Source organism: Athene cunicularia (assembly GCF_003259725.1).
Source record: "Athene cunicularia isolate RWA chromosome 7 unlocalized genomic scaffold, athCun1 chr7_part2, whole genome shotgun sequence".
Taxonomy (NCBI): Eukaryota; Metazoa; Chordata; class Aves; order Strigiformes; family Strigidae; genus Athene; species Athene cunicularia.
Window position 1 is genome coordinate 33,620 of NW_020799108.1, and position 26,743 is coordinate 60,362.

Sequence of the window (26,743 nt, forward strand, 5' to 3'; positions counted from 1 at the left end):
AGTGTACTTTTCCAATACCTGATTTTGATTGCCCAGAAATAACCCCTCAATAGCCTGCACTGTTATGCATTAGGAAATTGTGGCAATGACACACTACAGAAGAGACTCAGTCTACCAAGATTCAAAATGACTGTGCAAGTTGGAACCAGAAATAACGTAACTGCTTGACTATTTGGCTTTGTATCTTATTTTCAGAGTGTATCACTTTTCCACAAACCTGAAAAAAAACAACAGCTATCTCTCTAAAGTGATCAAGAATTATTTACCTTTTTGGAATGATATTATGTAAATTCCAGATACTCAAACAGTTTTTGGCCTTGTAGTTCACATACAGGCACTTCTACAGCTATTACGTATGTATAGGTCAATATCCCATATGCTTCAACCTGATGATTTTCTTTAAACTAGAAGTCCAACACAACGAAGCATTTTACAGTGCTGACTCCATTTTTACTGTTGCAGGAGTCTAGAAACGAGGAATAGACTTCAGAAGCTAGGAATCACCAAATCTTTGCTTTCATCTGTTTCTCAGTCTTCTGTCCCTGGAGCTCATGTAATGTGCTATTATAGAATTTAATCTGTAGCTTCGAAAGCTTCCTTTCTTCCTCCTTCCTAATAGTCTCTTTATACAGATTAGAAATATTCTGTAGACAGAATTCAGAAAACTAGAGGTTGACATAGCAACATTACGTGCCATTACTCTTGTTGAAAGCCCATGACAACCTCTCCTTGTGATCCTACTGACATTTTTTATTTTTTAACTGGGACGGAAAAATATTCCTCCTATCTTTTTGTCAGCTGGCACTGATACGCTTAGGCTAGCATGATGCTATAAGGAGGTGCTATACAATCCCACTGCACACACAACTCTTCTGCATTCACTGCTGGACCCCTACAGTGACTAACTGAACGCTCAATCACTCACACAAGCTATACAAGTCTCCAAAGTCCAAACCTGATTATTTCCAAGAAAAAAATTAACCCCATTAGTCCTACTAATCACAAGACAAAGTTAAGTAGTAATCAGAATCAAACATTTTTACGGAAACTAATATAAATACTCACACATCTTTCACAATTAAAATAACCTATAGGTATAAGCATTTTTTATGACTGTCTATCCAACTGATGCCCTACTAAAAATGGATGACACCTGTTGAGCTAATCACCTTTCCAACACTGTTCACTGTCACAAAAAATACACTCAGATTACACTACCAGAAAGAGTAACCAAATATTTACCATATTCTGAAACATTTCAAATACCTCTAAACTGGTCTAACAGGAACTTAGAAATCGTTACTGATTTCATTACCACGGAACAGGTTTGACTCCATCATTCCATGTCATTAGTGGTAATATACTTACAATTAAAGCTACAATCCTTACAACTAATCCTTCCCTATTCTATTGGTATCTACCCATCTTACATGTAGCACTGTATCCCTCACTGCAGGTGATTCATGTTAAGAAAAACCCCAAACATATTTGCACCTTTTGGAACTCCATCGTTTGAATCTTTTTTGCTACCAAAAAGTGCAGAGCAGGAGCCACAGGTAGAGCCACCATTCTACCTGCACAGACAGGCAACAATACATTACTTGAGCACAATTTTGCCTTTTAGCATGTCTCACTGACTTTGTATGCTATTAAGGGCTGTACATTTCTAAAATTTCAGTAGCACGTACAACCATAGGGGGTAGATCAGTTTAAGAGAGTACCAGCACAAAAATCTCTCTCAATTTGTTACATCCAACAGTATTCTTAACAGACAGTGTTTATTCCATTCTTTCAGTAAAATAGGAAGTCTCAAGAATTCATCAGAAGGATTCAGAAATATTTGGCAGGCTCATGTACATGACCTAGAAAACTACTTGCCATCTTTCCTGATACATAGAAAATGGGCAAATCACAAAGTACTGGTAAATAGCACCAGTCACTCAAATTCCCTAAAGGCAAGGAATTCCAGAGGAAGGGAGTAAAGAGGAGAAGCTGGCATAGCCCACCAGGCTGTATCACTTGTTAGAAACAGTAGGGTGAAAGTCAGAATCCACTGGCCTCTAGGAATGCCGGACTAAAGATTAACAGCCTCAAGGTTGGACTTTATACACTGAGCCAAAATTAATGTTGAGGTTATTAAGATGAAGAGTCATCAATTCCAAGTTGTGCACACAGCTGTCACATGAATGAGTTAGGAGCTTCTGAGAGTGCTCTGATTTTACATACGTTATTGAGCCCCTAAACAGAATAAAAGTAAAATTTAAAAATTAAATAAAAACCTGCAAATAATCTTAGTGTAACAGTAAGCTAGTATTTTAATGGGATTTTATACTGCAGACCATTGTTTACTATAAGAAGATTCTATTTACAAACAAATGCTGCACAATTGGAGACAGTGCTTATTAATGACTATAATCTCAATTTACATTTGTGTTTGTGCTTTGTATTAAATATATGTAGATTCTTCATGTTTGGGTCTTTCTAAATAAATTTCATCCAAATATTAACAATAACAACAGCTTTCTCAAAGAGAATCAAACAACTAAATTGCATTTTAAAATATTATACTGAAAAAGACTCTTTATAAATAATGTCTATGAATTGTTTTAACTAGTATTTATGTAATACTGTACCACTGTGTCAAATGCATCAAAAAATAATTGGATTTCCTATGCCAAAATACCCTGAGAGGAAAAATATCTTTATCATGAAGTTACAGATAAGCTATTAATTTTGAATTATTATTTTTTATAGTGAAATTGCTTTATTTGACACATCACTTTCCTCTGAAGAAAATGTGGGAAAAATGAAACAAATAAGTAAATATATTTAAATGACAGATCCCGCAAGAAAACCTGAAAAGTAATAACAATGCCTGCAGGAAGAGAGCATTAGCTTTACTGTGAGCAAAATACAATGCTATAACAACATAAAGTACTCAGACCTACAGTTGTTTGTTTCACAAACAGTATACTAAAATGGTCAGATACCACACCATCTGCCAGTAAATGTAATATTGAATTTATCCAGATTAAATCCTGAAGAGTAAAAAGTTAACCAAATTATGCACACAGCTGACTGTTTCAATACAATTCCCTTAAAAACATGAGATTAGCAATAAAATGAAATTTAAGTTGTTTATGAACTTCATGTTAATAATTTTTCATTAGATGAAAAATCAACCTTGAACTACACACCAGGGATACTCATATATTCCAGATTCTCCAAAGGGAGACAAGACTTAGAAATAAAGCACAAGAGATGTGTACCAGTCTTAAATGGGGAAAAAAAACTATCATTAATGTAACACGGACTTATGCACATACTATCTTACTTTTGTGTGAGTACTGCTATAAGTAAGAAAAAACCCAGATTCTTACACCTATTAAAAATAGTTCAAGACCAGTTCCCCTTATAGCTATAGTGTGTTCAAGAGTATTTAATATGAAAAATTATACAGACTTCTTAAATATATTAGGGAGCGATGATTTTCACTACTATTTACCACAAAAATATAAAATAAATGACATCTGGGAATACAGACCAGAACAAATTTATATCAGATTTTAAAAAGATGATTTTTATTAAGCACAAACAGCTTTTAATACATTATCAATACAAATAGGAAAACATCTGTTTAATGAATTTGATATATCAAAGATTTGATGGGCAGGTTGCATACTGGCACAATAAAAATGATCTTTTTTAAAAAAAAAAAAATGATTTCAAATTAAAATTATAGGGTCACCACTGTCTACACTGCAGGAACTTTACCTACAGTCTAAATTTACTACATCACGTGGGCAGAGGGGGAAGCAAAAAAACTACAATTTCATAATATGGAACTCCTAACACTTTCATTAGCACCATTCAAAGCTTGCATCAGCTGTTTAACTAAGCAGCAGCTGACAGGTCAGATAAAGCTTTACAGCGAATTTCAGTGCAAAGTTTACAGTTCCTTTTCGTAAGATACTTGGAATCTATGGTTTCATAGCATGTTAAATAATTATGGCTTGATAGATGTACAGTGTTAAGATGCTGAAGACATTTACTTTGAAAAAAGATGAGACTTATAACAGCTGTGAAATACATTTTAATATATTATGCCAAATTCTGTAATATGCAAACAACATGCTGGATTACAAACTGAAGTCCTATTATGAATTCACAGACAAGGGTCAGTATTAGCTCTCTGGGGTAGTGGCTTCTGGTTGTCTCAGCTGCTGCTTTTTCAGGCTGACTAGCTTCATCTTCTCTCTAATGTGTTCTGCTGCAGAAGCCATATCACTTGGGCTCCCAAAGTACTGCTCAGACCTAAAAAAAAAAACAAAAAAAACCCCACCAAAACCCAACCCACAGGGACTTATCAGTGAAAACAGTACATGAATATACACATGAAAGGCACTAGAAAACACAAAGCAGGTAATAAAAATAGGCACTTTTTCCTCTTGAAATTTAAAAGCCACATTTAAAAGACTCTGAAGACTCAGTGATGAGACTTAAGAGCAGATCTTACTGAAACTACAAACAAAAGTGATCCTTTTATACCCAAAAGATTCTCTCAACAGGAGGGCACTGTTAAGTGCAACAAAATACTTCCTAACTCTATTTTTTACATCCCTTCTCTGGCTACCCTCCAAGTCAGTCTGGCAGTTCTGAGTACTTTGAGAATCAAGGAAATCTGTCTATACATGAATTCTGAGGCTATGCAATTGCTGCATTATTGAAGGACTTCACATGTATGTGAACTCAGCCACATGCCGTCAAATTATGCCATCCCTCTCTCTCAAACCAAAAAGAGCGCATGGATATGTAAGTTGATTTCTTCCCAAATCAGCAAAACACCATGTTAGGAAATGTTAGGAAAACCACTAACCAAGCTGTCAGCAAAAGGAGGATTTGAACAGAACACATGTTTCAGAAGAACAGGTACCCAATCTAATTACAAAGCACAGAGATGCAAGAATGGAAATGGTAGTAGGACAAAGGACTTCGGACAGAGTAGCGGGACAGGCATAAGCAGACAGAGAAGTTATTTCACACAAGAGTAGACTAGTTTGACTAGGTGATACCAGAGACAACAGACTGCATAACTACACATGGGATCACAGCATGGGCAGATGTATTTCCTGATGAAGATGAGTAGCCATGAGCAGGACAGGGAACAGTGATGTGCACTTCCAAGAAGATACTGACAAAAGTCCGAAGTGGTCAAGAGGCTGATGAAGATGCCTCCAAGCATTTTATGATATTTCTTAAGCTGTTTCTACTAATGAATAAACCCTCTGAAAATTGTTTGTTAAATGCTTCAAAAATAGAATGCCCACAGATGATGAGCAGGGGATCCTGGGATTTAGGACAGCTAAAATCCTACTTCTGAGAAGGGGACATGCAGAACTCTGCTGAAGTGCCAGAGCGGTGAGAAATAATGTTCAGGATTCAGTCAGCCAGCCTAAAATACAGGGGTGTGTGTGTATGTATATCTATATATATATAGATATAGATATAGATATAGATATAGATATAGATATAGATATAGATATAGATATAGATATAGATATAGATATAGATATAGATATAGATATAGATATAGATATAGATATAGATATAGATATAGATATATCTATCTCTATAAGAGCATTGTGTTAGTACTCGAAACTCCAAGTGTGACAAGCGTGGTCTTTCATGGGGAGCTTTCCTGAGTTCTAATGTTAGTTATTACTTTAATAGTCTATCTGAAAATTACACCCATTTTAAGAATAAAGAACAGTTGCTACTTTTACCAGGTCACTAAAACCTGCTCTACAGAGGTTATACCAAAACACTTTCAACAAGCATAACACACTTCTTGTTTTGTTGGTTTTTTGTATTGTGGGTTTTTTTTCCCCCCCTCACAGCTATAAAAACCTCCATTATTTTCAAATACACTCCTCAAAGGTCAGTAAAACTCACTACTAGTTCAGGCCTGGGTCCATCTTCATGGGTAGCACTCCTTACTGAATGAAATTATACTGCATACGAATGTGGTATTTTGGAAGTAAGATGACAAGAAATTAATTTTCATGACCAGCCTCCTGGAACTGCATTTTTCAGACTGACTTTAGGTAACACATAATGCAGTTGCCTGATACCATCTATTAAGGTTTTAGCCTCTAATTCAAAATATTGATTTCAGATCTCATTCATTATGGTGCAGATCTCATTCATTATGGTGCAGGACCTTAGAAACTCAGAGACTAGTTCTAAGGCTTGGTTATACTCACATAGAATAAATTAACTACAAGCTCAGCATCACAATGAACAAGTGTATTTTACTGAACAGAGAACTGAGTTTTATTATGTCTGAGATTCCAAATTCAATTGCTTTTTGTAGCTCAATACAGCCACCAGTTTCAAATTAGTATGAAGAGCTCACAAGGGAAGTACTGTTTTATTTACTGAATAAATCATATGTAAATTTATCTTCAACATACTGGCTTCAAGATTTCAGGCAGGTAGAATTGCAAATAAATTAATCATAATACCATAATTCTAATCTGGTATCTTTTTCCAGAGAAAAGAGATTGGGACTGGTCATTGTTCTGTTACTCCTACATACTTTGCTGGTGTAAACACTGAATAAATCTAATAATTATTGTGTGGGAAAAAGTCTCTACTTTTAAAAAATGGGCATGTTGTCTTTGGAAAGTTTGAAATTGAACCTGCTCACTTTCTGTGAAAAGATGGGATATAATTTTTAATAGGTATTAGCATGCTGCCTTTTTAATTTCAGCAATAAGCATTCAGGATTCTTCTGCATATGAGACTATTATAAAACTTTACCAAAAGCATATTCAGAAGGCATTAGAAAAACATTCTGCATACCCATCGGGATAAACTACAGGCACCGTTAGCCTGTCCAACAGCGATTTCCCAACTGCTTCAATTTCATCAAATTGCTCCATTTCGTTAAAAGCTTCAGGCTGCTCTGGACATTCTTGCAAAATCTATTTAAAAAAAAAAAAAAGAAATGCAGAATCAAGTACACAAGGGATCGCATGTAGTTTTTTAAGTGCCAATAACTGGCAGAGTGAATGCTCTTCCAGCATCTTCGCTGCCATGTTTATATGGGATCAATTGAAATATTAATATAATTCAAGAATGGAAAAATATCAATTAAGCTACATTGAGAAGATAGTTCAGGGGTACCGCTGTTCTGTACTAGAACATTTTACATTATTTTTTCTTTTTTACCTCTTAAAAGTAGTCTTGCTAGACCATATTAGACAACAAATATATAATGCATAAAAATAGGAATCTGCATCATTAAACATACAAGACAGTCATATAAAATGAAAAACATGGATAACGAATGCCCCTTACAAACAGTTTCAAAACTGACATCTGCATCTGGCACAGAATAGGTGGGATTAAAACATAAATTCAAACACAAGTGTTTTCAGATGGAATTGGAACCCAATACTAGTACTTAGTATTCCACTTCTCCCTCTGCCACTTCTTTTTTTGAAAGAAGCATGGTTATTAATAGCATATTTTCCTCACAAACTCATTACTATGTCACAGCAGTGCTATAAGAATTATATTTTTGAACAAGAGCTTTATTTTTTCAGCCATTCACTTTTTCTAAACTTATGACTGCCTAAAAACATAGCAATTAACTACTGAAATAATGAAAGAATGATCATAATATGGACTCAGACAGTCAACTCTTCAGAGTTTATGAGCCACTGACTTCTAAATTGGTATCAGGTAAAATTTTTAGCCATCTGTGACAGCACAGATATGTTTCTGCTTCTGTGAACCTCCATTAACTCCCAGTGCCTATAAAGTCAAGTTATCTTCCATTAATACAAACAAGAAATTAATAAAAGCAAGGAGCAACTTTGCATCCATGCTCTCCTCTTAACCACGTGCAAGGTTGGCTTTTTTTACAGTTGTATGCAATTTTATTGTCAATATTAGAGATACATACTCTAAATTGCTTTTCTGAAATGTATCACTTCACACAGAGACTGGTTCCTGGACAAAAACACCCTGCCTCGTGATCTGCATTAATGGACATTGTCTCAAATTCAGGTATTTGAAAACTCTCAACATTCCCCCCCTTCAGCAAGCTGTTACTGAATAAAAACTATTCCTTATACCCTTGTTGATTGCTCATCTTGCTCTATGGCTTCCAGCATCATCCACCTGGGCACAGTGGTGAAACACTTAGTATGATTTTTTTTCAAACTATAACCAAGGTAGAGGCATGTCTTGAAGGAAGCAAGTTCAAAACACTCCCAAGTACAAAAGACAAAATTCAGCAACACAGCAGGCCCAGAAACTAAACTGGTGAGTGTTGCATTCATTTACAGATGTAATCACAAAGTGTTCCTTGCCTTTAAGAATTACAGTCTAAAACACATGAAGAAATGCTTTATGATCAGAGTTCCCCTCTGAAGAGTTAAAAAAAAAAAATAAAAAATTATTTCCAGCCCAACACAATGCACCTGAACTTCAGGGCTGATGTTCTTTTCTTTAAGCAGGTCCTATACCAATACATGTATGCAAGCAATAAGTTGCACTAAGTACTGAAATTAACAATTAGAAATATATGCTTAAAATCTTCTTTTTTTTAATATTTAGAATGGAGACAAAAATACACAAACAAGTTCATTTTTTCTTCCATTTTGTTTTCTTAAATTCTGTTAAGAAGTTTTTCTTCTTGAAATCACAACACTCACCTTTTCAGCACTTGAGTGAAATGCGACAGCTGTTTCCAGCCGGTGCACTCTTTCTTCAGAGGTTATTGTAAACTGTTTCCACACTCTGTTCAGTCTTGGAAGTGTGTCCCCTGAGGACCTTGAAGTGCATCGCAGGGACTGGCACAGGACAACAGTTGCCTGCAGTAACTGTCTCCCATAATCATAAGTACTCTAAAAGTTGGAGGACATGGGAAAGAAAGTACATGTAAAATCTGCATTTAACTTAGGAGCTAACATATTAAAATGACAGCAGACAAGTTTATGAAAGCTCCTCAGTTTAGTTCCATATACTTTGTGGACCTAATTTGGTCTACTAGAAAACGCTGCTGAAGTATGAATAAAATTGCAATGACAAAACAGTGCTTTTGCTCTTTACAAGAAAATTTTTAACAATAAAAATAGTACCCTCTTGTCTAGCATTCACACCAGCAAAAGAACAGAGCTTCCTGAAATTTTTGAGTAGCTATTTAGATCTTACATGGGATACCTGGTATCATCTACTGCCAAGATGACCATCTCACTGACTTCACTGTCACCATGTCTGTGGTCACCCAGCATCCACGTGCACTGTGGCACATCACTTTAACAGCAAGCTACCCTCCTGTCATTGTCAGTTCTGACTCATCATAAGAGAAAATCAGTTCCAGTGTAACAGGTGCAATTTGAAAACATCACATCTGTTTATCAGCAAGTCTGAATCAGACATTCCTAAAAGCAGTACACACCTGAAAATGCACCTGAAAAAGGCCCTGTTTGTACACTTTCTATTCTTAGGTAAAATTCTTTCACATGCACCTGGCATCTGTTTGTATATTCAAGATCTGCAAACAGGTGTGCATGCATGCCCTATGGCTTCAGTGAAATTGAGTAGACTCTTGTACAGCAGGATTCACTAGTTGGCTGCTACAATCAAGAATTAAAGCTGTCAGTTCTGTTCAACCACTGACTCTGCTAGTGCCAAATCTCCTTGCACGAGCAGGGCCACACACCACAGTCAGCGCTACCTGGAAAACCAACAGAAAGACAAGTTCTGTTTCATAAGGTACAGCACAAAATAAATGAAACCAAATGGCCCATCCATGTTTTAGTATTTCATTGCAGTCCTTGAAAAAAAGTCCTTAAAAAGACTGTTTGAAATATATGCCTTTCAAAGAAAGTCAGCGTGAACTTTATGTTTTGTGGCTTACATTGCCTGTGTGAAGCAGATAAGCTAAGGTAGTAAACTGCAGCATCATTCATGGAACTTCGAAATCTCATTAGGCTCATCTACAATTCCAGCAATCACAATTTCTTACTTCAAGCATTGAGGCAAACCATTAAGACTAGTAACAGCTGTTCCATGATTATCCACACATGTACCAATTCTATCCAAGGACCTCTTCTGAAACTGTACAAAACCCATATTGCTAAAAAAAAAAATAATTTCACCTGTGCGACATCAACAAATTTTCGATGCTTCTCCAGTAAAACTTTTGTTTCTTGAGCATCATCTCCCAATCGGATGTGTGTCTTCAGCAGAGCATCCAACAGTTCACTTAACCATTCTACCGCCTTGAAACAGAAGTTAAAAGAATAAAAACTAGTAAATTCAAAAGAAATTCATCCACAAGGGTGAAGTAACTTCAGTACTAGCATATACTTTTGGTGTGGTAAAAAGTTAAAAGACATATCAAACTGGTAGATCATATCTGTAATCACCAAATACACTATTTTCAGTTACTGCCATATTTTCACTGTACATATTCACTAAATAAAGCCACATTTGAAAGTGACAGAAATACTGTACAACTATCAACACCCATAAATTTAACCAGTAGACTACAAAGACCAGAATGATGAAATTCTGTAGGCATTTCTGTACCTGAGCAGCATCCTCTTCGCATTTAAATAACTGTACCATCTGAAGCATCTTCAGTCGTCGAACATCCACCATATCCTCACACCTTAAACAGCAGCACAGAAAGGCACGTGTATAACAGACACAATACAGTGAGTTTGACAGCAGTGTTTTCAGTGCACAACACTAAGATGCAAGTGTTCATGAAAAGGTGATTAAAGCCTTTTTGTGCTGCTTAGCTTGGCCAAAATACACAATGCCTTGTATAACAATAAGAAACCTGCAGTAAATAGAACTGAGCCCTACAACCCACCTAAATCATGGTCCTCAAGACTCCTGATATGACTAAGCTATAGTTAGTAATATCAGCAGTAGCTACAAGGCCTTCCAGCAGCATTGCAGGTTCCTTACCATGTTGCACTGGTAAGGTTTGCCACACAGACACTTACGTGGCTAAAACAGACTTTATCCTACTGAAGTCTAGGTGAAAGCTAACTTAAACCTTGCGTAAACTTGGCAAAGTTTTCATGGTGAATAAAGTGAGGACTGTTTAAAAGATGTTAATACATCTTTCCATTTTTCTTTTTAGCTAAAGACTGAACCCTTATATGATTATGTCCTTTGCAATAACTTGACAGGAATCATTTCAGAATCTAATTCATATAAAAACCAATTCTGAATTAAGCACATTGTTCAGTTCTTTCTCTAAATCAAATTTTAAAAAGAATTGGAAGTTCTTTTCTTTCCACAGTAAGAGCTAAGCTAATACATTAGCAGAATGACCTTTCCACTTCAATTTCAGAGCTTACTAAGTAGACAGCAAGATCCAGACTCCCATCCAGTGCAATTACTAATGTCAACAACAGCTAGCACTATAAGCAAATGCAAATGACTATTCACAGACCTGTTTTTTCAAACCAGTTGCAAACACAAGCACTTCCAAAGAACAGTTGTTAGTGTGCTGCGTTTTTGCGTTTTGTGTGTCCTGTAGAGCTCTGATGCTTACAGAAAGGAAATTTGTCACTCTTATAATGCAGGAAAACAGTTTATGGGTTTCAGAAACACAACTAAAGAGGCAAAATGCCCCTAGAAATAAACATTATACTAAATGTGTATATAAATAATGAGAAACATTCAGTAGAATTTGAAAAAAAAAAAAAGAGTAGCGTCAGAAATTACTGTTAAATGCTACTGAAAGTTACTAGTCATTATTATACATTTTGTCTCCCATCCAGGCTGAAGAGTCTTGTTTAATCATTCATCATCTGGAAGCTGCTTCATACCTTTGTCTGAATATTTATTGACTTTCTGATCTTCTATGACTTCCCACAGTTCTACATCCCTTCTGAGAACAGGGACCAGAACTGTGTAACACTTAAAACAGGAATCGACTACAAATCTATGCAGTGTCACAATGACAGTTTCCTTTTAATTTTCTATTCACTTCCTAATAATCCTTAGTGTTCTACTTGCTTCTCACAGTGTGACTGAACATTAAAGCAATTTTTGCAAGTTTTCCAACGTTTATCTTGTGAGTTAACGGGTGGTTCAGAGCCCATAACTATATAAAGTATATGAAGTATATAGAGTTTTTCCTTTTCCTATGTGCATTTCTTCTTTCAATAATGAATTCCAACTGCTGTTTTATCACACAGTGACACAGTCCTCTACTGCTCTTTGCAGTTGATCTTCTAAACACAAGTGCTGTTCAAGTAAATAGGATTCAGAGGACATACTTAAAACAATACTTTCTCTAAGCATTACCAAAACACGTGGTTTCTTACACTAAGCTCCCTAACAATTTGTGAGTGGTAGAATTAATTCCTAAAATGAGCAACTCAATGCTCATCAGACCTTGTTGTTCCCTAGAGCACCTTTTTCTTCAGCTATTGCCCTCACAGTTCAGGCACTTTATTTGGAGAGCATTTTATTGTCTCAGGGATTCCAGCAATAATGAGCAACACCTGATTCTTTCACACTGTTGAGTACAAAAAAAAGGGTAGCGCTATGGCAAATACAGTACTACTACATCTTTAAGAAAAAAAAAAAAAAATAAAAAAAAAAAATCAGTGAAAGGCCTGCAGGAAGATGATGATGGCAAAATCCATCCTTGAAAGTTCAACTCTCCCCAGCATTCTTCCCTACTATTTCATCCCCCAGTTTATCTTTCTGCAGAACTCAAGAAACCCAACATTTCCACACTGAATTCTGTGGCTCCATTCTGTTCCCTGTCCCCCCGACACCATCTCATCTTTCTTCCAATCTTCATGAGTGAAAATACCAGGCTCAAAGGATACAGGTTGTGAAAAAGAAGAGGATAAACAAGTCTGTACATAATTAATATGTAATTTTAGAGCCATCATCACCACTGCAATCTTATTATACCCTCCATCTCAGACTGCTAACATATAGAAGATGCCTCATATACATTCCATAACTCCATATAAAAGCAATGTATAGTTTTTGAGCATTTACTAGCACAGAAAAACATTCAACATCCAGTACCAAAAGACAAAAGGTGTTTGATTTAGGAATTGGGTACAACAGATTAGGCAGGGAAGCTTCTGTCCCATTTAAATATACCACAAATATAAATTACAGTTGTACCACATCCCTTAGCTGAAGATAAAGGAAAATTGTCTTTAAAAAATTTTTTTTTAAATAAACATATAAAGTGACCTATCAGCACATGAAAATCTTCATGACTAGAACTGTTATTACCTTTGTTTTCTAAGCTGCATATCTTCCATTACTCCTTGGATATGGTCCACATTTTCTTTGTTTTCAATGGTCACATCTTTTCCATAGGCCCAGGATGCCTGATTAGATATCTGATCAAGAAGACTTTGACCTTTCTCACGTAAGCCTTGCAAGCCTAAGTCTAAAGAACAAAAAGAAAAAAGAAAGAAAAAACAGTCAATGGTCACTCTTACGAATTTGTTATTTTTTTCCCCAAAGGACAGATAGGAAACACAATAGAATGAGATGGAAGGCTGGAAAGTGAAAAGGGTATTACTATCTGTCTTTCACTGACCTTTTCAAGTTCGAGTGAGCACTTCTCTATATTAACAAAGAAGTAAGGCTTTGCTACTTTATGACCTAGCAGATAACAAGGAAAGGAATAAAAGCTGACAGCGAGTATTAACTTTTCAGCATATAAATAGCTAATTCATGTCTTTAATCCACACAGTTGCACAATACCTAAAATATTTATCACCGCTAAGCAGTTGTAGCCTAAGTGTTCTTCCAATGGCTGGCAGAAGTTAATACTTTATAATGCTTTTGATACGGCCGATACCTTCTTCTATACCGAAATACGCCAATCCTTAGAATCTACTGTTACATCTTCTACTTGGCAGCTCTACTATTTATTTTCTCAAGGGAATATCTAACTTGAGCATTGAACTGTTATACTCCAATAACTACTTCTACCATAAATGATTTTGCTTTTAAAGCTCTTTCTCCTATGACATACTGGACTAGACTGTAGGTCCCTGAACTGAAATACTCTATTCTATATGCTTGACAGTGTCACAACCTTAAATGTGCCATTTATTAACATATATATTCAAGCTACAGCAAAATACTCAGTATAAGCATTCTAAAAACTGAGTGGATAACAATTTTAATCATCAAGGGGTCAGTTCTGGAGACAAAAAGATCATCTAAGCACTATATTCCCAAGATAATAAGGATGATTAGTGGGGGAAAAGTTTGTTAATAGATGAAATGCATGTTAATGGCATATAACCAATATATATTACATGTAAAACATTTAAAAGAAAACATTTCCATATAGAAATACTATGCACATTTCCATATAGAAATACTATGCAGTAGATTGCATAAGCAAGTCAATTACTTAGCTAGGAATCAGAAGAAAGATTTTTTTTTCTGCTGTCTTTTATTAAAGGGGGTGGTGGGATTATTGGGTATTTTCCTGCAATGCATTAATATCAGAATGTGTTTATCTGAAATCTTTTGCTTACCAACACTTTTCAATTTCTCTTCCAGTAGTTTTAAAGTTTGTTGAATTGATGCTCCATCTGCCGGTGCTACATCTACACACAACATTCCTAGTAAGCCATCCAATTGCTGAGACAACTAAAATGAAAAACAAACTTCTTTTTAAATATCAACATTTATGTTGAGCTTCAGACAGATGGGTCTGAAATCATGACAAATATGGGAAAGGAATAAATGCCAATTTAAAAAAGAAATTATGGAAAGTACACAAATTGTGGTTCAGTTAATACATATGCCTCTAATTTTTTTTAAAAAAAGAGGGGGGAAAAAAGCGCAACTTTAACTAGTAACCATTTTATTTCAAATGCTACTGAAATGTAAGACAGATTACAAAGCACTTCCCTCCTAAAAAAGGGAGGGAAACTAAAACTGAATCTCAGTGCTTCAGTTACAGTAAATGGAAGACTTAAGGCATCTTCCAAGTATCATTATATTTCCGCCCACTCCCCTACATTTTTTCCAATGTATTCAACATTTTTAATACTAAGGCAATAATATACTGAGAGGTGAGCCTGTTAAAAGTTTAAAAAGAAAAACTTACATCCTGGGCAACACTGTGGAATTCAAGTGCTGCTTGTAATAGATTCTGCCTGAATTCCAGCTGACTGGCCTGCCGGTAACACACATCACTCAGCTGTTGCTGCAATGCTTTCAATTCCATGAGGTCTTCCTCATCTCCTGCATTTAAAAGAGCTGCTATCTGCTGATTAAGCTCAACATAAACAGCAAACCACTCCTACAAACACAAGAAAATTAAGCATTAAAATAATACCAAACGTAATTCTATTTCTCTTTAAATGGCATAGATCTAACTGCAGACTAATAAATAATAAAATTTAAAAAATAACTTATTACAGCTTACACTATAATTAGGAAATCTCACAAGGAGGTAAAAAGATTCCTAATTTCAAATCAACTCAAAAAAGCTTAGTACATGCACTGTAGTATAAAAAAAAAAAAAACACGTGCAGAAAGATGGGAAGATTACAAGGCAAGACTACTAGCTCCCAGCACAAATTCCAACTCAAACTATTTTACTGAACTAACAGAGGAATTCTAGCATTTTTAAACAAATTTCTAATGCTTACATGTCTACAGTGATCTACTGAAATAATAGACCTTTTGCCAAGTGGCAATTACAAAAAGCTGTTCACAAGATTATTTAGGTGTTATTTTCATGGACATGATTGAAAGAAGCAATAATTTTCATAAAATATTTAGAAAAACATACTACTGTTGACAAAGTAGAAGTAATCTCTATCTTCTGAACAAAACAGAATATCCATGGAGAGAAGCTTCAAAGTGATCATTGTTTCTTATTTAAGGAAAGCTTTAATTTCAATAAAACCTAAAACTCAATTCAAAATGTGCAGATTTGTTTCTCAAATGCTTCTATTACTGAATACAGACATAGGAGTTCATTATGTTGTCACGGTGGTGTATTTGCAGGAGAAAATAGTTTAAATATTTAACAATTCTGGAAGACTTAAAAGTAACTTGGTCACATTCACATCTTGCATGATTGAGATGCCTGTAAAGCAAAACATGTTTGCTCAACAGCTTTTATTTTGGCCTACAGTAGTGACCTTCAAATACCCTATGCATTTCTAATGCTATGGAACAGCACCATCTATTGGCCTAAAATAGATGATTTAATTAGTATTCTTGTCACACACTCCTATTGGGATGTTTGCAACTTTTTAAAATGATGGCTTCAGCTTTTGCATCATTTATTTACAAAGCATGTAAATAGAGTATAAATATCCACATTCTATTTTTTTTTTCTTTTTACACAAAGCCAACTCTACCATCTACTCACAAGAAACAGAGTATGAAAAGATGCAAAAGGGGAAAAAAAAGTAATGAAAAAGTCGTTAGCAATCAGCCAACAATTTAAGAGCAGAATAAATCTCTCATCCACCCCAAAAGAGGCAATATGGAAACATCTTCCACTGTCACACGTACTACAGATAGCGTTTCAGTAAACTCTCTAAACAACATAACTCTAGTTTCTACCTTTAGACGCTAAACATAAATCTAGTTTACTGAGTGTGACAAGTCAACTAGAATATGAGAAGACAAATTAAAAAGAAAGCTAGACTAACAATTTTTAGTTTTGTTTTTTTTTACCATTAAAGTAAAACAGTTGCCATAACTTATTTTGGTCAAGCTATCAATGAAATTAAGACTGGCAAACCAGATATAAGAAATGTGTTTCTGACCCTTTCCATAGGGGAAAGTTAGGCACAGCTGCACATGACAGCTCAAAACCATGAAGAAAAGGCCAACATTTGCTCAAAAATAGCAGTTCTAGTCTATTGCTCGTGAATAAAACAGAAAACGAAAACCCAAACACATACCCCCAAAACAATCCCCCCCCAAAAAACAAACAAGAAACAAACCAAAACAACACCCTAAGAAAATGATTTTTTCACTTCAGAGTAAACTGAAGTTTAAAAGTGTATCTTTAAAACAAATCAAACATTTTTTGCAGGTACCTTCAAAATAGGTAATAATCAACAATAAAAAGAAGATGAAATAAAGCAAGCATAGTTGTCAATCCAATTATAAAGAGAAAAAAAGTGGAAAAATACTGAAAGAAGAAGAGTACTCTCAGCTGTTACGAGATGTTCAAAAATCAAAGGAAAAGCGCATTTTTCTAGTGTTGTCATTGAAAAACAGTTTTAGTTTATAGGCAGGCATCTACATTTAAGAAAGGCCAGTCAGTGGTCTCCCAATTACTTTTTTCAGTATAAGATTAATTTTTCTGACGGTTGTTTCAACAAACTCCTGCCAGCAGCTGAGAACAAGCAGCATTCCATCTTGTCAGTGCTTTAGTGATGAGCAAATTGTAGAAGAGCCTGCAAACTTCAGTGGGATCTAAGTGATTTCAAGGTTTGAATATAGCCCCAGCTAAAGCAAAGTTCTCGGTTACAGTTATCTAAGTGAGAACAAAGTATATTCAAATCTTATTTTCTCTTTTCATCTGACATGCTAATATCACTGAAAGATACTCAAATTTATTTTTTTTTCCAATGAAGTAGGCAGATGATTTTTTATTTCCTTGCCAATTAGGATTTTAACTGTAAGACGTCTTACACTTCAGGAGGTGTTGGTTTCCAGAGCAGACATTGAAGAGCTTAAAGCAATGAGAAGGCAGAGAAGATTGGATTCACTTGACCCAACAGACACCTACAACACACTTCTATATCTGACCACAGAAACTGTACTCAGTAGAGATGCAGTCAATCGAACAGGTGTAGTCTAGTGCACAGTGTTTCTCAGACTAAAGGTTTGGGATTTTTTTTTCTAAATTACATCAGCAAAATTGTAACCCAGTGACTATTTTCTTTGTCGTGACTTTACAGTCATGGCAAGGGAACTTAGGAAAAGCGGACAGAATTGTCAATGTCTACATCAAGGAAAGTCAGAAAAGAGGAAAGACACTGTGAGCAGCACTTGCATTGGGAATATCAAGTATTCATATCCCAATTATAGTTGATCATCTGATGGAAATAAAATTCTACTGAACCTTAGGATGTCTTCAAAATAAAGCAAAGGCATCAAGTCAGCACAGTTACAAAACAGTCTTTTCAAGATTTCGTTATGAACACAAACTACATCTTAAGTCTTGACCAATGAAACTGTTAAGCCAGTTCCAGCTACTGGTAAGTGCAGTTTAATAAAGAAAAAAATATTAACATTCATCTGAGAAGTACATGACTTCTCAGCCATTTTGGCAGGGAAGAAAAAGGAAGTTTTCTACTCAACGTGAAAATTTAAGAACTGCTGTAATGTAATAATCAGAAATCAGTTGTGTTTTGTGTTTTTGGGGTTTTTTTTACACTGGAAAACAAAGTAACATACATGTACATACAATGACCATATTAAGTTCATGAACTGCTCATTTTCCTCTAACCCATAAAATCACGTACTATGCAAAATTCCTAGATACTCATAACTGAAATACATTGCTCATAACTGCATGTACTTAGAATTATTTTGCTACTTGAAAATGGTATGGGAAATCTCACACTGTGCTGACTCTCAATCTCTTCATGTTTCTGTTGCAAAGCTTGTGAAGCTCTAATTGAATCACCTATTCCCCACTGGGTTCTTAGCTGTTCAGATCCAGGTCCTTCAAGCCAATTGACTACCTGTCAATAAGATAAAGATGACAAAAATAAAGTAGCAAATCAATTACACGAAAACTGGTATAAGAAGAATTGCGTAATATAAGCAGAAATATTTCAGAGTAAATATACGGTTACGTTAAAAAAAAAAAAAATCAGGAGTCTTGTTGCTGAACCATTCACATGTTTAAAAGCTTTACATAGAAACTACTTTTCATTAACCTCATCCTGTCAGCTCCATGAAAGCAGGTGGAAACCACCAGAAGTTTTGTCACATACATACTTGTAATTTCATATGTATGTCAATAAGAGCTTAAACCACAACTTTTTGATATTTGACCTCATGTTCTAACAGGATTTTTTTTTGCCAAAGTGAGTTATTTACAATGCACAGCTGTATTCAACCTCACACCTGAAATTTTTCTCCTTATTCTGCTGTATATATGAACACTCTAGTACCAGATAAGTACTTATTCCAAAATTAAATTTACATACCACCTTCCTATTTTATATATTTATGACTTTCAACTTGTTCAACTAACAGAAGTCTCTTACAGAGCCTTAATGGCCACATCGCATGGGATCTGTCTTTGCAGAAATCTTTGGAAGTTCATGGCACTACAATTTGACTACAGCACTGGATTTCTTTATTAATATTCTTATTTTGAAACTATTTCATCTGATGTTAACATTATTCAAAGCAAAGCAGAGTCTCTGAAATTTTGGTTTTCTTATACACATTTGAATTATCAGATGATATCTATGGCAAAATTTTATCATAGATTTTTAAATATCTAGAAAACAGAGAGCAGTGATGAAACCTAGTGCAAAAGTCACTTACTACTGGAGTCCTGAAGTAAGGAAATACAGGAACACCATCACATTCTGAACCTTAATGAAAAAGCATAGAAGCCAGCTTCCTCTCTTTAATGTGACTTTTGTTTAAACAAAGATGACAGAACAGCTTCACACAGTTTTTCAGGAAATAGAATACAATACACAACATAACCACGAAGACAAATGAAAAAGGGATTAATTGGACCATTTTCCTAGTGCTACTAGGCTACACTGAATCAGTAGTCAAGAATGACCATCACCATTACAGAAGGTTACTCAGTTCACCCCACGTTTTAGTCATCATGTCTGCATCTTCCCACCCCTATTTTTGTGTGCCCCCAAAGCAGCACCGTTTCAGAGCATATTTTCTTTGCTCCAAAAGCATCCTGAGCCTTCTTTACTTTTTATTATTTCTAGGGCAAATTAAGACTACAGTTTTAGGTTCTTTAAACTAAAAGAAAAACTTCCTATTGTGCTCAGCACCTCTGCACAGCCGCTGCTGTGCATATGGAATGCACCTAGAAGTGAAGGAACCCAGAGCTCCCCCTGTCAACCCCAGTGTGGACTGGAAAACTCACATAGGTAAACAACAGATCTCACACTAATCTGAAACTGTGTCCAAGACTCCTGCTTAGCAGTGCCCTCTCTGACCAAGACCACCTCCCCTTTACACATTTCCAGCAACTACTGGATTGCCTCTGAAACTGCTTAGCTTAGCACATGGACATTCTTGTAAGACAGATACTTGAACTGTGGAGACAGGAGTCACCAGGGGATGTGCAGAAAGAAGCGATGTTATTTTCATAAATTGTATCTATGGTTAATGACTAGACTACTGCAAGGTCTGGCATTAATTTTTGTGAATTACCATTAGAAAAATAGTAATTAACACCTCTACCTAAGGATGGACAAAGCTAGAAATTATCAGTAGTATACAGAGCTGCTCATCAGCAGTCTGCTTAGCAGAACTGCTCATCAGAAAACATCTGGAAATCATTGGCATCTTTACACTGCAGAATGAAAGAGGAAGAAAAGGGAAACAAAAAGAGAGGGTAGGATACGGAAGGCACAAGGGAAAAGAGATGGTTATGGATAAGAGGGCTTTGAGGCAGGAGTAAGAACTAGGCAGTTCACAGTAATCAGAAGCAGCAAATAGTGAAAATGAAACAGGAACACAAAAGCAAGCCAGGAGTGGTTAGCAATATAAGCAGCTATACAAAGGATCAAATAGGAATGCAATTGTAATGAAAGTTAACAGGAAATCAAAATACTAAAAAAATCAGCAACACAAGAGAATGAACTTTCTATGTACACACTCATTCCAACTGAAAATACTGCAACTTCTGTTTGTTTTAGCAAAATAAACTCCATGACACTTTGCCTCTATTGGGTTCTTCCAATCCATCATTATCTTCTTACTTTTCTTGGTTAGCCTATTTTTCTCCCATAAACCAAAAGGAAACTAATCAATTTCTAAATTTAGTACGTCTTCCATTTGTATGCCACTTAGAAAGCGTTTAAACGCACTTTATAGAACTGATTAGCTTGATAAAAATAGCAAAACACATTTTTCCTGTGTGCTGAGACTCGTTCACTTACTGTGTAGCATCCATAGTGCATACAGAGCAAATGAATAACTATATCTAGTATAAATATTGCAAACTGAGGCTGATGACCCAGTAAACAAATGTATTTAAATGCATAAACAATGTCAATTTGCCAAAGTAGATTATAAATTTCATTTCAACCGACACATGTTGTTCAACTAATGTAACTTAACCACAGGAAAAAGTCATCTCACCTGGTTATACCCATGGCCATGTTAATATGTTCTATACAGTACTATTTTCATCTCTTACATATTTTTATTATTTCCAACTCCACAGATCAAAAGATGACATTTGCTTTTTACATTTTTTTATAATAACCTGAATTACTACATAATTGAAAATTATTCCCCCAGTAGATTTATATTTTCACTGCTAGAAATAATAAGATTTATTAGTTTTTATCTTTACCCATACTGGAACACTGAAGTGCAAGTACTTGATTTGCACTCCTCATGCATTAGAAATGTCAATGTTGAAAGGTTAACAGCAATATCCATTTCATTTTCTGTATATTCAAGCTACACAGAAGCTTAAAAACATAAATCTAATTTCAAATAATAAAATAAATAAATTAATTCTATTTCCTTGATTCCTCTACTGAGATTGCTGAGAAAATGTTGAAAGTGCTAATTACATGCCCATTTCCAAAGGACCAAGCCAATTCGTTATGATCTTTAACACACGATTGATTAGGAAGGTTTATATTCATTCTTGTCAGGGCATCCTTGAAATACAGAGAGTTTAACTTAACTTTAACTTAACTAAAACATCAAGCATTAATAAATAAATAATTAAATAGGGGACTATCTTCAGTAATAAGAACTTAAACCAACACGGGCAGGGGAAGGTTTCCAACTCTCAAGCAAACTGTCAAATGTGTCTCATTTGTGGATGTTCCTCTCGTTGCTAATAGGTCAGGCATTTGCGCTCTGGCAGTGTAGTGGTACACCATAACAGTACACAACAAAGGGACATGAAGGTTCTTCAGCATGATGGTAAGAAAGCACAATTCTATCAGAACAGCATTTAGAAAGTCACTGTGGTATTTGCAATGTAAAGCATCAAGTGAAACTAGCACATCGTGGTTTAAGGAGCAGAAGAAGGCCTGAAGCTCTCACATCTGAGTCTTCATTTTTAAGGAAACACAGTCTGGGACCTGACTTCAAACATCCACCTCACAGTATTGAAGAACAACCCCAACCTTACCTGCATTACCTTCTGCTGAATCTCCTCTAGTTGTGTACGTTTGCTACGTTGTCTGCAAACTTCCTGGTAGCGTGTATATTGCTCTCTAAGCGAGTCTAGTAACTTCATGACCTGTGGTTGAGCAAGTAATTCATCATCCATTGGAGACCAGGAAACTCCTCCATCTGAACCATTGAATCGACGCTGTTGTAGCTCAGATAGCAACTCATGCCCTTTAAGAATACATATAATGATGTGGTTAATTTAGATTCAAAAACAAAAAAAAAAGCACAGAAATTATTAGTAAGCATGCCTGCTTTTAGACCATCCAGTGGTACATTTTTGCAGCTAAGGATCTTTCATGCATTGGGGATATTTAATGATACCATGTCATACAGAGCACTGGCCACGGTTTGTGTGGATATATCAGTCAAAAAACAGGGTTGAAGTCATGTCATGTATTTTAGATATACAGAAGAGATACCGTGACTAACATTCACATTGATAATAGTATTGATTACTGTAAAGACACAATTTCAAAGCACAACCCTGAGTCTGAAACAACTGTAACTATTCTGGTTTATTTTAAAGTACTGTGCAGCATCCAAAGTACTTCTCTCAAACAACACATATTCTCACATTAAATTAATGGTCTAGAAGCACTAACAAACTGATCATATAATTTCTCTGTTATCTTTCAGGACACTTACAAAAAGTATAAAACTGTCACAGATAGTGTGAGGCTGAATAATATGTATTTTGATTAATACTTTTTTCTCACTTATCTCACCTTTTCCCTTTGTCCTCTTAAGCACCATATCACAGTGCTACACATACATGCAAAAATAGTATATTTTGACTACTTAATCCTCCATTTAAACTGTCTGAAGAATTAAGTTGTGGTACAGTTTTCAAGATGTAAACACCACACTACCAGTAAACCCAGATCATCAGTTTATTCTCCAAAAGCTCAGTGAACAAGTTAGCAAATAAAGCAGTGTTTGGTCACTAACAAAATGCTGGTGTAAAAGTGAAAATCTGCCAATTTCACATCGAGTTCTGCAGGTCTTAAAATGGTAACATGCCAGTTCACTCAAAGAAAAAAACAAAAAAAAAAACCCAACACACCACTAGAATAGTAACTAATACCTCAAGGAAAATGCAGAAATATAGACTCTAAATTCAACTAGCATTATCTAGACAATCAAAATGCCAACAGCTTTGGAGACTGCAACAAGTAACAAATTACTCAGCATGTATTACTGTGAAATGAACATCTTAGTATATATATTGCCACACTATGGAAATAAACATCTTGGATTTAATCTTTTATAATACTATACAGATAGACACAGATAACTGCAAACAGCCTTAAAAGCTTTTACAAGTCATAATTCTATTAGGAAAATTTTGATTTTTTACTATATTGTTTCAGCAGTAAAACATTTAAAAAAGGTTTTATACTGAAAATATTAAGCTAGATTCTTATCAAATTCTAAGAACTATACTATATACATGGATTTGGAACTTGTGAAAGCAACAGTACTTATAACTATGGAAGACAGAAGCCCTTCATCTTAAACCTCCATTTGTTCATGTTTACCCTTAAGAGACAGGAAAGTTTAATCAAGGAGAGATTAACTTTTTATTCTCAAACTTTCAATACAGTGAATCTAATGAAGAGAAAGGTTGCCTCTTAGGAACTGCCATGATTTAATGAAAGTTATTAAATTTCATAGTTCAAGAAAAATTCATTATGCCATAATTAAGAAAACAGGGAATGCATATTGTCGTGGTTTGAACTCAGCCAGCAGCCAAACACTATGCAGCCAGTCACTGACCCTCCCCCCCAGCCCAGTGAAAGGGAGAAGAGAGTAGAAGAGATGCAGGGACATAAGAAAAACTTGTAGGTTGAGATTTAAAAAAAAAAAAAAAAAAAAAAACACAAAAAAAAACAGTTTCATGATTGTAATAAAAACAGTAACAATCACGAAAAGTACAAACAGTTAATGCAAAATGCGACTGCACACCAGCCGCTGACTGATCAATACCCAACCCACTCCTGGCCCATGACCCTGACAGAACAAAGATCCCACTGTTATAAAACTGGAAGCAAGAGAGAACCTGCCTCACCACAGTATATACTGAGCATAACATCCCATGATATGGAATACTCCAATGGCCAATCCAGGCCCAGCACTCCAGCTGCGCTCCCTCCCAACAGAAGAAAATTAATTCTACCCCAGCCAAAACCAGGACAATATAAGCTAATGTTCTTGGATCTATCTCTTTACATAACATTTAAGTGGTGTTTTGTCCAGAACTCTTACCATTAAAGGAGGATACACAATTAAGACTAAAATCTAGTGACAGTGTCTACAGACACTTCATATTTTAAAAATTTTAAAGGCCACAGCAAGGCACTATTGTTTCACCTTTTAACTCAAACAATATTATCCAACATCTATATAAGCTAAATTTTTACACAGAGGGCACGTAAAACCAGTACTCTGTGGCAAATATTAGATGTGATCCACACATTAGATCATAGGAGATAAGGATTCTGAGCACTCAAGACTCGGATCACCACATTAACACTATGCATTATTTCCTATTCTACAAAGGCACAAATCTTTAAGCAATTTTCTAGTCCAAATCAAGTCTATTATACTTTGTCACGAGGAAATTCACCCTAAAAAAAACCCAAAAACATTTCGAAGAACCCCAAATTGTTTAAGGCTGAAGAGAGAGTTTAAGCAGTGAAGAGTAAGACGACTATATGCTTCACTTCTATAGATGGTTAGCTCAGAACTAGACTGCCACAAATTATCAGAACTGTGAGGGAAAATGCTATCTGTATTGTAACCATTTGGTGGCTAAGGAAACAAATTCATTCTATAAGGCTAACATACTGATGTCATCTAGAAACAATGTATTCTCAAAATTAAACACAGTAATTGTGGTAATACTGCACAGATGTTATCAGGGTTATTAAAAACTGTGTTTAAAATGACACATTTGGAGTTCCTCAATTTAATGTCACTTTTTTTTTAGCCCAGCAAAGACAACATTAATTGGTAAGCTTGTTACATTGTGATGACAGTCAAGATAATTATTGTGCCGTCTATGCTTTCACTTGAGGCCTAAATATAAATGTTACTTTATTGACCAACATTATTTTTTGACTTACTATACCTGTCTGCAATACCGTCTCAGGATCAACCGATGGAAGGAAGTTCAAATCTATTGATCTTGAATAAAGTAACAAACACATTATTAATAATAATAAACATGAAGTGACAAATAGATTATTAATAATTTGTATTACAGTAGCACAGAAAACTTCAATGCCAGAGCAACCTGATGCTCTTAAGAGACTCCATGTTTCTCTCCTCACTCAGCAAATTCCTCACTTTTTCAACCCATTGTATCAAAACAGAACTGCAGCTACATGTAGTCATTAGCCAAAAGAGCATACACACAGTGATGAATTTTGTAGTCTGTTAAACTTTCAGAATTTCTCTATACATTTCAAAATACTTAAGACATACCATATTTTCAATATTGTTTGGATTTTCAATGAAATTTTATAATCCAAAAGCATCAATTTCAAAAAGCACATCACATACCTCTCTTTTTCTTGTTGAGTTCCTTTATCACTTCCATTGTTAATTAGAGCAAGTTCATCCAGTAGGGATGTTGATTCTTTTGTGAACTTTTCGAATACCTAAATAAGAGCCAGGTTTTAATTTAAGAAAAAAAAATTTATATGTGACAGTATTGAAGTCATCAGTGCAATTTTATCCACTAGTTCTGTTAGTATACTTCCATCCTTACACAGTGTAATTATTTCCCAACATTCAGATGGTTAGTCTCGAAAGAGTAGAAAATACAAAGTTTTATTCAGGAAACACTTAAGAGCACTAAGACTCCTTAGGGAGATAGTAAATATTACACTGAATATAAAGAAGATGGACTGAATTCTGAAATACTGAAAAATTCTGAGATTCCTGCAAAACCTGTAAGTGCTTCTGGACATATTTATTCTACATCTTCATTTAAGTCTTTAAGTAAATCTTAAGAATAATGCTAGAGAATCAAGGCATGTTACACACGCATCTGACAACACTTGAATGGCTTAAAAGAACCAACTTTGTGAAGATTCTAGCTTTTAATCACTACAAATATGGACTGTATTGTAACAACGAACTAAGGTATAAGAAAGATGTGATACATACGAAAAAATACTCTCATCAGCTTCTTGGAATATAGAGGCCTTGATCTGAGATAACAAGGCCTGTATAGTCAGACACTGGGTACCATACAGACGATTGCTCTGCAGCTGACTTCTGAGGTTGGGGGGGGGGG

General features: G+C 35.3%; 1 protein-coding gene across 2 annotated transcripts in view; it reads right to left on the reverse strand.

Annotated features, from left to right (window-relative positions):
- Positions 1–3,561: 3,561 nt before the first annotated feature.
- The window catches only part of SESTD1 (SEC14 and spectrin domain containing 1), a 58,834-nt gene continuing 35,652 nt past the window's right edge, over positions 3,562–26,743 (reverse strand). The window contains exons 9-20 of one of the 2 annotated variants that reach the window (XM_026853256.1): positions 26,005–26,102; positions 25,571–25,626; positions 22,406–22,608; positions 18,645–18,767; positions 15,152–15,346; positions 14,574–14,688; positions 13,306–13,465; positions 10,609–10,690; positions 10,176–10,298; positions 8,727–8,918; positions 6,865–6,986; positions 3,562–4,314 (exon numbers count right to left, since the gene is read on the reverse strand). In XM_026853256.1, the coding sequence (XP_026709057.1) occupies positions 4,185–4,314; positions 6,865–6,986; positions 8,727–8,918; positions 10,176–10,298; positions 10,609–10,690; positions 13,306–13,465; positions 14,574–14,688; positions 15,152–15,346; positions 18,645–18,767; positions 22,406–22,608; positions 25,571–25,626; positions 26,005–26,102 (1,599 nt within the window). In that variant the 3' untranslated portion in view covers positions 3,562–4,184. Of the gene's footprint in view, positions 4,315–6,864; positions 6,987–8,726; positions 8,919–10,175; positions 10,299–10,608; positions 10,691–13,305; positions 13,466–14,573; positions 14,689–15,151; positions 15,347–18,644; positions 18,768–22,396; positions 22,609–25,570; positions 25,627–26,004; positions 26,103–26,743 lie in introns of both variants that reach the window. The other variant, XM_026853255.1, reaches the window with a different exon arrangement.